The sequence below is a fragment of the Myotis lucifugus genome, unplaced genomic scaffold (assembly GCF_000147115.1).
Source record: "Myotis lucifugus unplaced genomic scaffold, Myoluc2.0 scaffold_1492, whole genome shotgun sequence".
Classification (NCBI taxonomy): domain Eukaryota; kingdom Metazoa; phylum Chordata; class Mammalia; order Chiroptera; family Vespertilionidae; genus Myotis; species Myotis lucifugus.
Genome location: NW_005872540.1, coordinates 9,052 through 26,214, shown reverse-complemented (window position 1 = coordinate 26,214; position 17,163 = coordinate 9,052). Strand labels below are relative to the sequence as shown.

Here is a 17,163-nt window from a genome sequence, read left to right as displayed (position 1 = left end):
ATGTACTTCTTCCTGGGGACTTATCAGTGCTGGACATTGGGTGCATCACAGTCACTGTTCCCTCAATGTTGAGTCGCCTCTTGTCCCACAAGCGTGCAGTTCCCTATGGGGCCTGCCTCACACAGGTTTTCTTCTTCCATCTCCTGGTTGGTGTGGACTGCTTCCTATTGACAGCCATGGCCTATGACCGATTCCTGGCCATCTGCCGGCCCCTCACCTACAGCACCCGCATGAGCCAGATGGTTCAGAAGATACTGGTGGCTGTGTCCTGGGCCTGTGCCTTCACCAATGCACTGACCCACACTGTGGCCATATCCACACTCAACTTCTGTGGTCCCAATGTGATCAATCACTTCTACTGTGACCTGCCACAGCTCTTCCAGCTCTCTTGCTCCAGCACCCAACTCAATGAGCTGCTGCTCTTTGCTGTTGGTTTCATAATGGCAGGTACACCCATGGCTCTCATTGTTACCTCCTATGCTCACGTGGCAGCTGCAGTTCTAAGAATCCGCTCAGTGGAGGGCAGGAAGAAGGCCTTCTCCACATGTGGCTCCCATCTCACTGTGGTTGCCATATTCTATGGTTCTGGTGTCTTTAATTACATGCGACTAGGCTCAACCAAGCTTTCAGATAAGGATAAAGCTGTTGGAATTTTTAACACTGTCATCAACCCCATGCTGAACCCAGTCATCTACAGCCTCCGGAACCCTGATGTGCAGGGTGCCCTCTGGCGGGTGATCACAGGGAAGCGGTCACTGACATGATAAGGTCTCCAGTGTCACTACCTTCTTTTCTCTTTTTGGACTAAAGGAGAAATCCTCTGGGGTCAGTAGCTAGGATAAACGATTCACAACTGCTATCTCTCTGAGCATGAGGCTTTTTTTTTTAGTAAGGGATAATAATTATTGTTTCTCCAAAGAAGCTCTGCCCAGCTATAGGCAATGGATATGCAAACTAATGTGTCAGTTCCCTCAACAAATTGCAACTTCAGTCACTGTGTGCTCCCTTTTCTGGGTAGAAGTGAAACTTAGGGAGCCCTGAATGCTTACAGGTTCATATCCCACAGAGAATGGCTCTTTGGCCTGGTTTCCCCGAAATATCCCTGCAAGTTCCCCCACCAGGAGGTCGAGTTCAGGTATACTTGGTCTGTTAATAAAACATAGGCCTAGAGATCAGAATTATTTTATTTCTCTCATCAGGCTTCTACAAGTCTAAAAATGCAGCTCATCTCTTTCTATCACACGAAGATGCTCTGAGATATAGAGGGGACAAATGGGGAGCTGAATGGTCATGAGTACTCTAGTAACTCTGGAGAGCATGATCCCTGTGTGCAAAAAATTTGTTTTTAAATCCTCATCTAAGGATATATTTAATGATTTTGGAGAGAGGGGAAGGGAGAGAGAGAAATATTAATGTAAGAGAGAAACATCGACCGTTTACCTCTCACAGGTGCCCCCACCGGGGATCGAAGCCACAGTTTAGGTATGTGCCACGACCGTGAATTGAACCCACAATCCTGCTTGTCCAGGGACCTATCAGAAGACACATTCTTCTTCTGTGTCCTCAGAGGTAGGCCCAACTGCAGATCTTGAAGTGACCCCATAATCCAGCTCCTACCCTTTGAAACATAGGCTAGGAACACATCTGCCTATCCAGTGACTTGGAGGAAGACATGGTCCCACAGGTAGGCCTGCCAAAATGGTCTGACTGTGGTGCTTGCAGAGGCCCTATAACCAATATCCAACTTCAAAGAGACATCTCAGCAGTTTATTGGGACCAGCTCCAGGCATCCCTGCCAGAATGTCAAATCCTGAATCCTGAAAAGTGCCCCCATGTCAATGAACTCTTCCTATTCAGCCTTACATTCTACCTACTCTTTCATTCCTCATGGTTTATTCCCATATTACTCCTCTATAAACTGAAGGAACTTCCAGTTTATGCCAGGACATAATAGGTAGTGTATTAGTTTCTTATTGCTCCTTTACCAAATAACTATAAAGTTGGTGACTTAAAACAAAAGAAATTTATTCTCTCATGGTTCTGGGGGCCAATCCTACAAATGAGTCCTACAGGGTCAGCTTCAAGGTGTCAGCAGGGAAAGTTCTTCCTGGAGGCTCCAGGGGAGAATCCATTCTTTGTCTCCTCCATCTTCTAGTGGCTGCTGGCATTCTTTGGCTTGTGGCCACATCACTCCAATCTCTGTTTCCATCATCATATTGCATTTTTCTCTTCTGTAATAAAGTATCTCTCTACTTCTCTCTTATGAGGACTCTTGCAATTACTTTTAGGGCTCTCTTGGATAATCTAGGATAAGCTCCCCAGCTGAAGACTCCTAACAATCTACAAAGTCTTTTTACCATATAAAAAGATGATTTCAGGAATTTAGGCCTAGATATATCTGGGGGCCATTATTCAGCCTGCCACAGCCAGGCATGGGAATTCTTTTCAATGAGAAAATTATTTCCTCTTGGATTATCGATGGGATTTCCCCCCTCAGAATATGGTTAGAACTAACCCTATTTTTTCTGGAGGCAGTGTGGAGAAATGGAAGAAGTTCTTGAGGAGAACAAAATTCACCTCCTTTGCATGGTCTTCAGGCAAAAGGAACTTAACTTTCTCTAGCAAGGGAGCAGAGATACTTTTACCCGTCAAGTTAAGAAGCATTGGGGGGTTCCAAATTCTCATGCTCAACTTCTCAAACATCCCCATTCAGCACTCAGGTTGCACTCTTTCCCTATCAGGGCTCTGGATTTAGCATAGGAGATGCTACATATTCATCATCCCTTATAGCTCTACCACCCTTACAATTAGCTCCAAGGTTGGATTTTCAGCACTGTCTGCCTTGTGGCAGCATAAGATTCATGTCTCATTAAGTGTTGCCATGGAAGTATCCTGGCTTTCACACATACCTTGAATTGTTGGCTGGCTGACCTGGGCCCACCATTCTGTTTCGTGAAGACTTCCAAGAAAGTTAACAAAGACCACCCTTTATTCTTAAAACTCCCCTATTCTTATAATTACCATGGTTCTCATATTAGTGTGCTAGTACTGGTACACAACCCAGTGTTTCACCTTCCACATGCACCTCATCCCAACCTACCATAAGCAAGTACTTATGCTAAGGGTTATCACCAGCCCCATTTACCCCAAGCAGTGGTGAATGGTCCAGCTCCAGAATTTCATCTGGAGGATATGCTTCCTAGGGCTATCCCATGGCCAGCTGTCAGAACTGGGCTCCCATCAAAGCAGAGCCCAAGACAAGATGCATGTGCAGTTTAAATAGGAAGTCATCTCAGAAGCAAGAGCAAGTTTATTTATCTGGAGGTGGTCTCAGGGAGCAAGACTGAGGCGATGAAGAGAGTGAGACAAAGAAGGAAGAACTGTCCCTGACTGAGGGTCATTACCAAGGTCCCTGCTGTGGACAGCAGAGTCTGGGTTGTGCGAGAGCATGTAGAAAGCCTCTCGGAATTGTCTGATGAAGAGGCAGTGGGGTGTTTATCCACTGGTTCTTGTCTCCTACTTTCAAGTTGTCCTTTAGTCTCTGAGCTCCACATGTGCTCAGATCTAGTGAACTTCTCCTCCCCCCCCCCCGCCGCCCCCAATCCCACCCCCACCCCTGCCCTCTATTGTTCAGGGCATTAGAAAGATTCCAAGGAAGTGGTTACAGTCTGTCAGCTCACAGTGAGCAGGAAACCTGCAGGGAACTCTCCAACCCAGCCAGGACTGAAATCAGAAGAAGGGCCAAGCAAGACATGAGTCAGAACATCAGCTCTGAATGCTCTAATCCAGTGGTTCTCAACCTTCCTAATGCCGCGACCCTTTAATACAGTTCCTCATGTTGTGGTGACCCCCAATTTCATTGTTACAAATTGAACATAATGAAAGCATAGTGATTAATCACAAAAACAATATGTAATTATATATGTGTTTGCCGATGGTCTTAGGCGACCCCTGTGAAAGGGTCCTTCGACCCCCAAAGGGGTCGCGACCCACAGGTTGAGGACCGCTGCTCTAATCTACTTCATAGAATTGTTGTGAGGACAGATAGGGACTCCAGGCTTGTAAGGTTCTGACTACATTCCCGTGTCTGTAACAAGCACTCATAAATGCTATCAATTGGTATGTTCATGTACTGTTGACCCTCTACTAGCAGCTTAATGAGTCTTAGTTCATTAATAATCTTCACTAACAACCTGTGATAGAAGATATGCTCATTTCACAGATGAGGAAACTGAGTCTCTGAAGGGTGCAACAGCTTGTACACAGTCAAACAACCAGTAACCAGAGGAGCAGGTCTGTCTACAGTGCTTTTCTTCCTGCACCAGCTTCTCTGCTGGGGGAAGAGAGAGCGCTCTCTCTTGGGGGATGGGGAGTTGGGTGAGTAGTTACTGGTGGGTATAGGGGTCAGGGGAACACATGTCTCCACCTCACACATCTTCTGTTTGTTAATCTATGCCAGGGGTCCTCAAACTTTTTAAACAGGGGGCCAGTTCACTGCCCCTCAGACCGTTGGAGGGCCGGACTATAGTTTAAAAAAAAACTATGAACAAATTCCTATGCACACTGCACATATCTTATTTTGAAGTAAAAAAACAAAACGGGAACAAATACAATATTTGTATTTGCATGTGGCCCGCGGGCCGTAGTTTGAGGACCCCTGATCTATGCCTTCACCAGGGCTTTCTATTTTCAGGGGCCTGGCCTAGATCATCATCTTGATAGGCAGCCTCCCTGGGGTCCTTCTAGTAGGTATAGCTCTTTACCACCACTTCCAGAACCATTACAGGCGCCCCAAGGCACAGTCCCAGCAGCCCCCACTAACAAGGCCCCGAGGGGGAAAGCACCACATTCCTGAAAACTCATTAGAAAAGTGGGTTTGGAGAAAGCTTCTCTCTCTTGCCTCTCTTCTGGGGCCTCTTCCTCATCCCAGGACTAAGGCAGGTTTGGGAATGAGCTTGTCTCTGCTCAAAGGCCCTGCTTGGGGCTGGCCTCTGGGAAAGGAAACCCCTCCCTTAGGAAACCTGTATATAGTCTTAATTACACCTCTAGTTGGCTGGGTGACTTTAAAGACATGGACAAGTCCTGCAGGCCTCAGCAACCCACCAGTAAGTGGAATTTATATCACCTTCCCCAACTCCCTGCCATAGGCCAGGGCAGAGATAAGGCCTTTTTAAAGGAAATCTAACTACCAGAAGGTGTAAGACATTGTTGCTATAGTTATGAAGGGCTTGAGTTGTTTACAAAACAACTTGTATCTCTCCCCAGCTGTCCCCTCTTTCCTGGGAGGGCTCATTTCTAAGATCTCCCCAGAGGATAACACCCAGTGAAAATAGACCTTGGATAGAGAAGCTGTCAGCTTGCTTTTCCTCATTTTCTTTTATATACTGGTAGCTCCTCATTTTCTGAGTAGATAACTGAGTCTGCACAGCTCATGGCTTCTTCCCTGAAGGAAACCCACTGGCTTCTATGCTCATGTCAGGGTGAGTATTCTCAGGGATCCTTCCTTTGCTCCTCTGTTGCCATCAGCTCAAACCCAACTCTATATAGTGCAACTGATGCCCCTAAAAAGGGAAGCCTTTTCAGGGGAAGATCTGGGAAGATAACACAGAGGTCCTGGTTCCTCTCTGGCCCCTTTGCCCATGGGCCCCTTTCCTGGATGAAGCCACCTGCTCCCTGTTACTCTTAGGGGAGAGTGGGAAGGTACTCCCTGAGTCTAGTTCACTGCCCAGACGGCTTCATCGTCCTGGGCAGTGAAGGTTCAGGCAGCCTAGAATCTTCATTCCAGTAGCAGGTTGTTGAGCCTTTTCATCACTGGGAGGAACTGGTGGAGGTCCAGAGTAGGGAGCTGTCTTAGCTCAATGAGGAGAACCTGGGGCTCATTACAAGGCCCCAAGGGTGGTCATACAGGAGGGTTCCTCATGTTGGCATCATGGTGACTCTGTCAGATCCTCTAGATGTCACTGGATGATTGGAGGTCATCTCAGAATCCCACTGATTTCAGGTAAGTTGTACCTCTGGCCACCTGAGAGTTGGCAGCAGCTGTTCTGTTGTTCTATTCCTGACTATAACTTACTTATCTGGAAGGTTTCACCCACCTAAGGGGCCTTATTCTTTTGGGTGATTTACATGAAAAGAAACTTATCAGTGTGTGGATTGCTACATTTGCTGCTTGTTCCATCAAAACCAAGGAAAGCTGTAGTCCCTGCAGCAACCTCGTACCCTGCACTGGGCCCTCCCCCTCCACTACATCAGACTAATGCATTAAAATGTCTAGTGCAAATTCAATATTTCCACAATGTCTTCCATAACAACTCCAGCTCATTCTAGAGCCTCTTTCTCTGAAATCCTATAAACACTGGAACCATCATTTATTTATCTAAGAAACATTGAGTACCTACTATGTGTGAAATATTGTGGTAAGTACTGCTATTGGAAAACTGAATCAGTCTACAGAGAAGTAGGGGAGATATGCTTTTTAGAGAAGTGACTTAGCTAGAAGGTAAACAGTAATAATGTGTAGTGGCAGTTGAGATCTATCTATCTATCATCTATCTATCTATCTATCTATCTATCATCTATCATCTACATATCTCTATATCTATCTATCTATCTATCTATCTATCTATCTATCTATCCAGAGCAGAGGTCCTCACACTACGGCCCGCGGGCTACATGCAAATACAAATATTGTATTTGTTCCTGTTTTGTTTTTTTACTTCAAAATAAGATATGTGCAGTGTGCATAGGAATTTGTTCATAGTTTTTTTTTTGTTTTGTTTTGTTTTTTAAATATATATTTTATTGATTTTTTACAGAGAGGAAGGGAGAGAGATAGAGAGTTAGAAACATCGATGAGAGAGAAACATCGATCAGCTGCCTCCTGCACACCTCCCACTGGGGATGTGCCCGCAACCCAGGTACATGGCCCTGACCGGAATCGAACCTGGGACCCCTCAGTCCGCAGGCCGACGCTCTATCCACTGAGCCAAACCGGTTCCAGCCCATAGTTTTTTTTTTAAACTATAGTCCGGCCCTCCAATGGTCTGAGGGACAGTGAACTGGCCCCCCTGTTTAAAAAGTTTGAGGACCCCTGATCGAGAGAGAGAGAGAGAGAGAGAGAGAGAGAGAAAGGAGAGAGTGAGATAGGGAGAGAGAGACCCTTTTGAGATGGAGACTTTTTTTTTTTTTTTTTTTTTTACAAAGAATTCATTCATAGCCAGTATTTGAGTCAAGTGTTCATAAACTTGGCCATGTGGAGTTGGAGGGAAGCCATTGCAGGTAGAGAAAACAGCATGAGTAAAAAGGTAAAAAAATCAGAGGGTCGTAATCTAATGCTTATGTTTAAATGGACACAAAAGGGAAAATGAAAAGTAGTTAATTACTCTTTAATATATGTAAAGAGCTGTTATTCATCTATTGATTTGTCAACTTGCAAAGCATTTATCAATTATCAGTTTTATAAATGATGATTACCCCTGAGAATGACCCCCGTCCCCATCTCACCAAGTATGTGCGCTTAGAATTTTAAGACTATGTTAGAGTTCACCGCATCCAACTTTTTATCCGTGTGAGCTCAGGCCCTCATCACCCTTTCCCTTTCGTTAGAGTCACCAGACTCCATCCTCTGATGCCAGTGTGTTCTCTGCAGGGGAATAACATTATTCTTAGTGAAGCTCTAGCTCTGCTTATGCCATGGGCAGTAAAGGCACATAAATATATTTTGACCAGGAGTTTATTATAAGAACTTAACTCCATCTGGCTCTACTTATGTGCTTGCTTCATGTGAGGACCTCTCCTTAGAGCTATTGGTCAATAGACCATGCCCAGGGCAAGGACAAGTGGAGGCTAGTGGCCTCCACTAGCAGCAACCACCTAGGGTTGCCCCTAGCAGCAACCACCAGGTAGGTTATGTTGCAATTTTTATTTCAGAAGCAGGTAGCAGATACCATAAAAACAAATCGTTTAAAATCAAGCTGTTATTCAAAGTCTAGAGGAAGGGCTTAATTAACAACAACACTGGCAATTTATTGACTGAGGGATTTTGAATTTATATTTCAGAGTATGTCTCTCACCTTGGGAAAATGAACTTGGCTAGAGTTTGCAATGTCCACAATCATAGGTTCGTCTCCTTGATTCCTGCCATATCTTTGCTTCATCTTCACTATTTCTAAAAGCCTTGAGATTAGGCTATGTTTTAAAAGACCATCTATTTTTACTGGGAATATCATTAAATTTTTATTTTGAAATCTGCTTATTGGTTTGGACTAATCCCTCAGAGTAAAATGGGGAAATTCCATCTTAATCTTACTACATTCAAAGAGGAAGTCTGCTTTTATCTTAATGTATTTTCCCAAGTATTCTGGTCCTTTCAATAAAGAGAGTATGGGAGGGGCAAGATGATGATGGTTTGGGGCATCTCAGCTAAGAATAGGGTACAGGCTTTGAGGTGGTGGGAGGTCAGTGAGTGAGGTAGTGGGGAGTGGGAAATCATCAGCTGGAGCACTGGGAACTTATCAGGGAGTTGTGAAAATAGGTGGTTTAAACCATTTATCTATATATATAAAAGGCTAATATGCTTGGTATGATGTATGCTGGCCACCAGGGGGTGGCATAGAACTAAGGAAGGCCTGGCCAGCAGCTGGCAGCCAGGGTAGGGGGGCCTTGGCTAGCAGCCGGAAGGCCCCATTCAGCCCTGATCGCCGGCCAGGTGTAGGGACTCTACCCATGCACGAATTTCATGCACTGATCTCTAGTGTTGAATAAATACATTAGGTAGACTGATGCTTCCCCACCTGGGACATTCCCTTACAGGGACTCATGGATCCAGAAGCTGAGACCAATGGGACTGCTGTTACTGAGTTCATTCTACTAGGCCTCGTTGAAACAGAGAAGCTGCAGTCTCCGGTCTTTGTGCTCTTCCTCTTTGCCTACCTGCTCACAGTTGGGGGCAACCTCAGCATCCTGGCTGCCATCTTGGTGGAGCCCAAACTCCACACCCCCATGTACTTCTTCCTAGGGAACCTATCAGTGCTGGACATTGGGTGCATCACTGTCACTGTTCCCTCAATGTTGGGCCGCCTCTTGTCCCACAAGCGTGCAGTTCCCTATGGAGCCTGCCTCACACAGCTTTTCTTCTTCCATCAGTTGGCTGGTGTGGACTGCTTCCTGTTGACAGCCATGGCCTATGACCGATTCCTGGCCATCTGCCGGCCCCTCACCTACAGCGTCCGCATGAGCCATTCAGTCCAGTGGATACTGGTGGCTGTGTCCTGGGCCTGTGCCCTCACCAATGCACTGATCCACACTATTGCCCTAACTACACTCAACTTCTGTGGTCCCAATGAGGTCAATCACTTCTACTGTGACCTGCCACAGCTCTTCCAGCTCTCTTGCTCCAGCACCCAACTCAATGAGCTGCTGCTCTTTGGTCTGGGTTTCCTTATGACAGGTGCACCTGTGGTTCTCATCATCACCTCCTACATCCACGTGACAGCTGCAGTGCTACGAATCCGCTCAGTGGAGGGCAGGAAGAAGGCCTTCTTCACATGTGGCTCCCATCTCACTGTGGTTTGCCTCTTCTATGGAACTGGTATCTTCAACTACATGCGTCTGGGTACAGAGGAGGCTTCAGACAAGGATAAAGGGGTTGGGATTTTCAACACAGTTATCAACCCCATGCTGAACCCACTTATCTACAGCCTCAGGAACCCTGATGTTCAGGGTGCCCTGTGGCAGGTCCTTGTCGGGAGGCGGTTACTGAACTGAGGGGTGATAGGGTCTCTTCTTTCCTGCCTTTTTTTGGGTTGAGGAAAATTTCCCATGAAGTCAGTAACTCAAGAAATGATTATGAACCGTTCATGTATAGATCCTCATGTTGAAAAATTTTGTGTGATGTGTTTGTCCTGCAAAGAAATCCTGCATAATTTATTCATACAATAAACATTTATTGAATTGCTTCTATGAGCCAAACGTTCTTCTAGGGCACTAGTGAACAAAATAGACAAAGTTTTTACACTCATGGAACTCACATTCTAATGAAGGGAGGAAAAAAGAAATGAAATAAATAGGCATCCTATATGATAGGTCACATAGTGATACATACTATAGAGAAAGACAAGTAGATAAGGGGACATGCGGTTAGGATCTGCAAAGCAAGTGTCCCTGGCAAGTTGTTCCTTGTATTTAGCTACGCTCACTTTCCGGGTAGAGTTGAAGCCTTGGAAGCCAGGTAGTTCTGGGCAGCAAGGAAGGATTATTTGCTTAATCACTCCTTAATCACCTATAATATCACTGTGAAGTCTTCTTCTTGTGGGAAATGTGAGATTCCTTCTAGAAAAGAGTGCAGAAAGCTGTTTTAAACCAGTGCTAAGGAATATTCTAGTCTACTGTTCACCTTTCACCTCCAAGAAAATCAGTTCCTTCTTTTTACTAACATAGATTCCCATAGGATATCTAGGTGACAGGTAGGGCCTAGAAAAGGAAATAGCCTATTAAATAAAAGCTACATTAATGCATAAAGGACATATCTTCAGGTCAAAAAAGGTATGCTTCATCTCCATCCTCTGCCATATTTTCCTCTCTTATTGAGTCATCTTTCTCACATATATGGTAAAGCCTTTGAAAGAGTAAGCATTTATGCTCCAACCAGATCCTGAGACTTTTCAATGTAGAATGTCCACCATAACCTTCTCCTCCAAAGTCTTACTTTTCTCTCCAAAACTCCTAGCTCAGAAAATATCCATCATGTTGTCCCTGGGAGTAATGCTTCTTTCTGAATTTACTTTCAAGATTAGTACAAAAGTGCGGGTCCAGCCCAGAGAATTTCCACTTCTTGGTGTTCATCCAGCCTCAGCTCATCCATTCCTGATTTGTGTCTCTTCTCCAGCCTCCATCGGAAGGCTACTTACCCTGTCCTGGCAGTTCTGCTGTGATGTCCCTCAGCTGTATCACTCCTAAAACTGCCCATGGCTACACCTGGAGCTCGTCTGCTCTGTGATCTCTTCTTGGAGCCAAGGAACTGGAAGGATGAGCTAAAATGGGATGGGGAAAAAGACATGAGAGTGGGCAGTGGGACAGGATTGGGTGTGGAGGCATGAAGATGAGATGTGAGGATATAGGGAGGGATGCGACAGGACAGTGAGCTGAACCCAGAAAGAAGGATAGAAAATAGGAAAAGGGCATGAGAAAATGGGAGATGAGAAAAGGTGGGAGAATTAGGAGCATCAAGCAAGATGACTAAGGAATGTTGAGGTCAAAGATGGATATAGAGAAAATGCAGAATGAGCAGGGGTTGGAGATAAGAACAAAATTCATACTACGTAACGACTTCCCATTAGCTGTGGCCATGTAATAAATAGAAAATTTGATGTTATTGTTAGCCCCCACTCTTCCCAGCAAAAAAAAATGTTTAAGTTTCACCAAAGGAAAAATGATACAAAGATGTCTGGGAACTCCTCCTATGCTTCCTCTGGCTGGCTGGCCATCTTAGAAGGTCAGGGTAGGACTGAGAGACGGGGAGAGGGAGGGAAGATGTGTCTAATTACAGTCTAATGAGCAGAGGTGAAGTGTGTTGCTTTCCTGACACTCTTGGTTCTGCAGACACTGTGGGGTTGGAGAGAATGAGCTCTCACAGGGCAAAATTCTCATGAAGGAAAACCAGGCATGTGGGCTGTAACTGCTGCTCTGTGACCTTGGAGACTTCCTTTCTGTGGGCGGGCTTGTTTCTACCTTTTCCATAAGGACCTGGACTGGATCATCTCTCCATGTTCTTCACATTTAACTACTTTTGGTTATGATAGTTTGAATGAACTGTTTCCTAAGGTGAAACCCAAAAAATATTTTGAGGGCATTGCCAGTACACATTTTCACCACTTCATCTAGACCAGTGATGGCGAACCTATGACACCCGTGTCAGAGGTGACACACCATCTCATTTTTTTGGTTGATTTTTCTTTGTTAAATGGCATTTAAAAATATAAAATAAATATCAAAAATATAAATCTTTGTTTTACTATGGTTGCAAATATCAAAAAATTTCTATATGTGACACGGCACCAGAGTTAAGTTAGGGTTTTTCAAAATGCTGACACGCCGAGCAAGGTTCGCCATCACTGCTCTAGACTCTGAGCAATTAGTGCTATTCCCCTCCACCCCCACCCCACCCCCAACTCATCTATTACCCCAAAGGGTAATCTCTTACCTCCAGGCCTTGGCATGCTTCCTCCTGAACATTCATCCCAACTCTTAAGGGTGCTTTCCTTAGAAATTGTTTCCTATGTCCTGCCTCTCCTCCAAGACCAAAAAGGTTAGTTAACAATGGCTATCAGCTTTTTGACATGTAACTTGCAAATGGTTTCTCTAGCTTGCCATTTATCTCAATTCGATGGATGCGTGTTTGGCTAAACAGATGTGTTACATTTTTATGTGGTCAAATCTGTCTTTTCATGGCTTTTTTATTTTATGTCTCATTTTGAGTGGAAAAGATGTTTTCCGTCTTATCAGGAAGATAGGCTAGGTTGTATTGTGCTAACAAAACCCTAAATCTCAATGGTTTGCAGCAGCAAAGGTTAATTTCAAAGTCATGGAACTTCAATGATCTGATGGATCTGAAAAGTGTTCTTTTTTTCTGGGTTGTTCATCTTTTTTCTTTTTGTAAGAATGAGAGTAAGGACTTCCAAGCTCTTCTATGTCAGAGTAGAAACCAGAAGTCGACATTTTACATTTGACAATGGCCTGTGGGGGACATGACTTCCATTTCCCCCTTTCTAACAGCTGCCAATTTCCACATCCAGGTGGCTCTGGGGAGTGTGGTTCAGGGCCCCAGAGTGGAGGTATCAGCATAGCTCACTGGCCTGGCCACAGAGATGATGGTTCTATATGGACATGTGACTTCGTTAGTTTAATAAAATTCTTTATATTAGACCAGGAAAAATTTCTGGATGTTCTCAATTAAATTAGAGCAGCTGGAGAGCGAGAGAAAGAGACATAGCAGATAGCCTGTTAATAGCTGGGAGCCAGTGGACTGAAGGGTCTCAAGTTCGATTCCAGTCAAGGGCATGCACCTCGATTGCAGGCTGGCTGGATCCCTGGCCCTCGTTGGGGCATGTGCGGGAGGCAATCAGTTGATGTATATCAATGTTTCTCTCTCTGTCTCTTCCTCTCCCATTCACTCTCTCTAAAAATCAATGGGAAAAATATCCTCCAATGAGGATTAATAACAACAAAAATAGCTGGGAGCCAGCTCACAAAGGACTGCTCCCACTTCTGAGTGTCGGTTGGAACTTGAATTAACTTCCGGGCAGCTATTTCCATGATGATCTGAAAGAGAGAAAGAATACCCCTATTTTTAGTAGAATGTTAACGAGCACTGTGTTGCCAAAAAACACAATGTTACTTTTGCTTTTGTCTATTGCACTTAAGAGTTCCCGCAGCTTTCTCACCTTTCTGAAACTAACAGGCAAATAAACCCAAACAAAATAAAAACCACAGCTTGTGTCCCTCTCCTGGTGAAAATGTAGGGGTGGATTTGTGGAGGTCGTTTTTGAAAAATGTACCAACACTCTGAACAATAAAAACTTTTGGCCCAGCAAGTGCACTTGACCAATTTCGCCTAAGGAAACAATCAGGTAAGTGAACAAAACTAAGGCATTTTCTATGATGTTGCAAGCAACTGGAAAAAACTGGAAGCAACTTTATATTGAATACTGAGAAGTACGTTAAATGAATTCTGATATATTTATTGAACTGCACACTGAACTACTGCATCGGCATTAAGTTGTAATATAGCCGGATATTTACTAACATAGATATTATTCTATAAAAAAGCAAGTTTCAAAATAATTTGATTTAGCTGAGATCAAAGTGTAAAATTTAAATACAGCTAATTATTTTGGGCTTATTTTTACTTGAATATTTCTACAGTAACGCATATTGTTGGTTTAATAAAAACAATGAAAGTTAAAAATAGTAAACATTCAGTGGTATCTCATCGCCTACACAATATATTCCAAGCTCTTCAACAAGGCCTTGGCGGCCTGTACCCCACTATGTCCTCCTCAGCCACAGGGCTTGCTGCAGCTTGGTCACCAGTTACACTCAGCTGGGACAGTCTTTACTTGTCTTAGGTGTTCCCACCCTCTCTACCTTTTTGTCCAGCTGTTCTGCTAACAACTACACTGACTATGGGACATGCTCTCTGCTCTTGCATAGTATCTCATTTAATCCTCACAGCTGCCCTCTGAGTGACACAATGCGGTTGTTCTCAGTTTACAGGGGAGAAGAGGACACTTAGAATAGTGAGTGACTTCCACAAACACCCTAGGGATGGGGAGAGCTGTCCAAGGCCAATGGGAATATCCCCTCTACTCCATGCCTCCGCCCCTCTGGGAGTGATCTTAGTTCCCCTGGCCACTTTTCCTGGGTGACTCATCAGCATTCATTAATCATAGCTCAGCTGTCACCACCTTAAGGAAGCCTTCCCTGAATCCTCCATCACTGACAAGGCAGGCTAGGCTTTCCTACTTTGTGCTCCCAACTCTCCTGCTCCGACCATAACCCTTCAGGCACTGCATTAAAATTGTCTTCTTCCCTGTCCATCGTGAGCTCCTGATTCATATTTGGAGCTCAACTTGAGGCGCCTAAAAGGCATTTGGTCATTAACAATGGAATGAAGTGAAACTTATCAATTCAACTGTCTCCAAGTCGAGGTCCGTGCTGGCTCCCCTGCCTCATCTGTAAAGGATTGCTCTCTCTTCCCAACTGCCACCTTCCAATGACGTATCAGTTACTATCCCTTTTCTAGGCAGTGCATTGTACAGGGCAGGTTGAACCTAAGTAGAGATTGGATCTCCCTTTTATCTCCTTCCTGTCTACTGCTTCTACCACCCTCCTGTTCAGGAATGTGTGTTGATATGCTTGAGAGTTTTGTTTTGAGGGAAGAATGGAGTTGTTGCAAGGGCAATGGAGTGAGGAACCACAGTCATAAAGGATAAGATGGGCTGCCCAGGGGGAGGGTCTTCCCACAGAGAAAAGGAAAGCAGGAGAAAGGCACAGTCACTATTGGTTAAGGCCCAAGAGACAAAAATAAACCCAGAGCAAAGGAGAGAACTTTTCAAGTGTTGCCTGAATTGGAGGGGGTTTTGTCCAGAGACTCTGGGTCAAACGGAAGCAGCGGGAGCTGTGCCCAGCAGAGCATCAGGAGCTGGGCAGCCTCACAGAGAACACTTGCAGGGAGGGTAGTGCAAGGTGTCTCCTCCAAATGGCTTACAAGTAGTGGGCTCCTCAGAGAGGGCCAGCGCTCACCAGCATGAGTGGGTGTGTGCTAGAACATAAGACCCCTCCCAGATCATAACCGGCTATGTTTTGAAAGGCTGGGTTGGGGGCACTGTGGCCCTATGGTCAGGTAAGTGAAGGATTTGAGCTTACAGATTTCTAGTATTAGTGTTTGCATGACCTTATTTATTGCCAAGGCGGGTGCGATTTGGGGATATTGGGTTACCATGTCTTTTCTTCGTCACAGATCTGTGAGCTCATTCTGAGCAGGATCTCTGTCCTGTTTACACCTGTGTTCCCCAGAGGGTAATGCTCTTCACATGATGGAGCAAGTTCCCAGTCTCCACTTCAATGCCCCAAATTACCCTCACGTCAACCTCTGTGAAGGCTTTCCCTAGGAGGCGTCTTCCCAAGGCCCCATGCATGTCCTCGTTCCTCAGATATAGATGAAAGAGTTCTTCATCATGGGGATGACCACAGCCTACTGTGGCCACCGAGTCCTTCATGGAATAGGTGAGGAGAGGCTACAGATATACCATGTCAAGTGTCTCATAGAAGAGGGAGGTGACATCAAAATGTGGGGCACGGGAGGAGAAGGCTTTATACTTCCCAGTGGCTGAGGGTATTCAGAGGATGGCTCAGACAATCTGGAATAGGACATGATCATGGACCCTAACAGGGTGAAGACGATAAAACAGCCTGTGGCCATCAGCACTGTGTGATTCATCTGAGTGCTGGAACACGTGAATCTCAGCAGGACATACATCTCACAGAAGATGTACTAGATCTTTTGGGACCCACAGACGGTCACCTTGAGCATGAGGAGGGTGTGGATGAGGCTACAGAGGATAGAGAGTGCCTAACAGAGGGTGAGGAGCACCACACAGAGCCCAGGGCTCATGGCCATGATGTAGTGGAGAGGGCCGCAGATGGCCACATAGTGGTCATATGCCTTCGTGGCCAAAATGAGGTTGTCCAGGGTCACCAAGGGGACCAGGAAGTTGAGCTGTGTCAGACATCCCACGTAGGAAATGGCTTTGTTCAGGGACTGAATGTTTACCAGCATCTTGGGGATTGTGTTGGTGACAAAGAAGGGGTCAGTGAAGGAGAGATTGGCCAGAAAGAAGTACATGGGAGTGTGCAGGCGGGAGTCAGTGCCTATGGCCAAGATAATGAGTGCATTTCCCACACCATGACCAGGTACATACACAGGGACATCTAACATAGGACCTTCTGGTCTGCGGGACTCTCTCAGTTTCTAGGAGCAGGAACTTGGAGACTTGACTCTGGTGGCCTCCATTCATTTCCTCAACTGTCTGCAACATTGGCACCAACAAATGTTTGTTTCCTAAGTGCCCTCAATTTAACAATGACATTCATAGAAGCAAAATCAAGTAGAGTCTTAGCATTAAGATAACTTACACTAAACTGTATAATATTTTTAGATTAGTAAGAAGATAAAAACAGGCACAGACATATTACTTGGAAAATCTTTTTGCAACTTAGCCATTCCAGCTACTTTTAATCTGACATACTCAACATTGCAGGAATAATGTCTTATTTCAAACCCTACATTTCACAGTACTCCGGAGCTTAAAGATTACTATATTATTATATTTAATGGATTTAAAAATGGTATTTAAAACAGTGTATGTATTATAACAAATGGCTATTGTCCTTTGGGCAAAGGGGAGAAAGAAAAATATTGGAAAGGAGAAGGAAAAATTATTATTATTTGCTGATAAGATGTCCTATCTGGGAAACCTAAGGTGAAGAAATGAAATGCCATTAGAAATAAAAAGTAACTTCAGCCTGGCCAGCGTGGCTCAGTGTTTGAGTGTCAACCTATAAGGTTAGATTCTTGGTCAGGGCACAGGCCCAGGTTGTGGGTTC

The 17,163-nt window shown here is 44.8% G+C and overlaps 2 protein-coding genes and 1 pseudogene across 2 annotated transcripts; 2 read left to right on the top strand and 1 right to left on the bottom strand.

Moving 5' to 3' along the window:
- LOC102439224 (olfactory receptor 3A1-like) lies at window positions 1-764 on the top strand. The gene is given in 2 exon segments (XM_006107853.3): window positions 1-16; window positions 19-764. Coding segments are annotated over 2 exon segments (762 nt in total).
- Window positions 765-8,782: 8,018 nt separating this feature from the next.
- On the top strand, window positions 8,783-9,835 carry LOC102438608 (olfactory receptor 3A2-like). The gene has a single exon (XM_006107852.1). The coding sequence runs from the start codon at window positions 8,818-8,820 to the stop codon at window positions 9,763-9,765; it is 948 nt and encodes a 315-aa protein (XP_006107914.1). The 5' UTR covers window positions 8,783-8,817; the 3' UTR covers window positions 9,766-9,835.
- Window positions 9,836-15,554: 5,719 nt separating this feature from the next.
- Window positions 15,555-16,574, bottom strand: LOC102438912 (annotated as a pseudogene).
- Window positions 16,575-17,163: the final 589 nt, after the last annotated feature.

Coding starts and splice junctions, on each gene's coding strand:
- LOC102438608 (XM_006107852.1), top strand. CDS start 8,818: ATGGATCCAGAAGCTGAGACCAATGGGACTGCTGTTACTGAGTTCATT.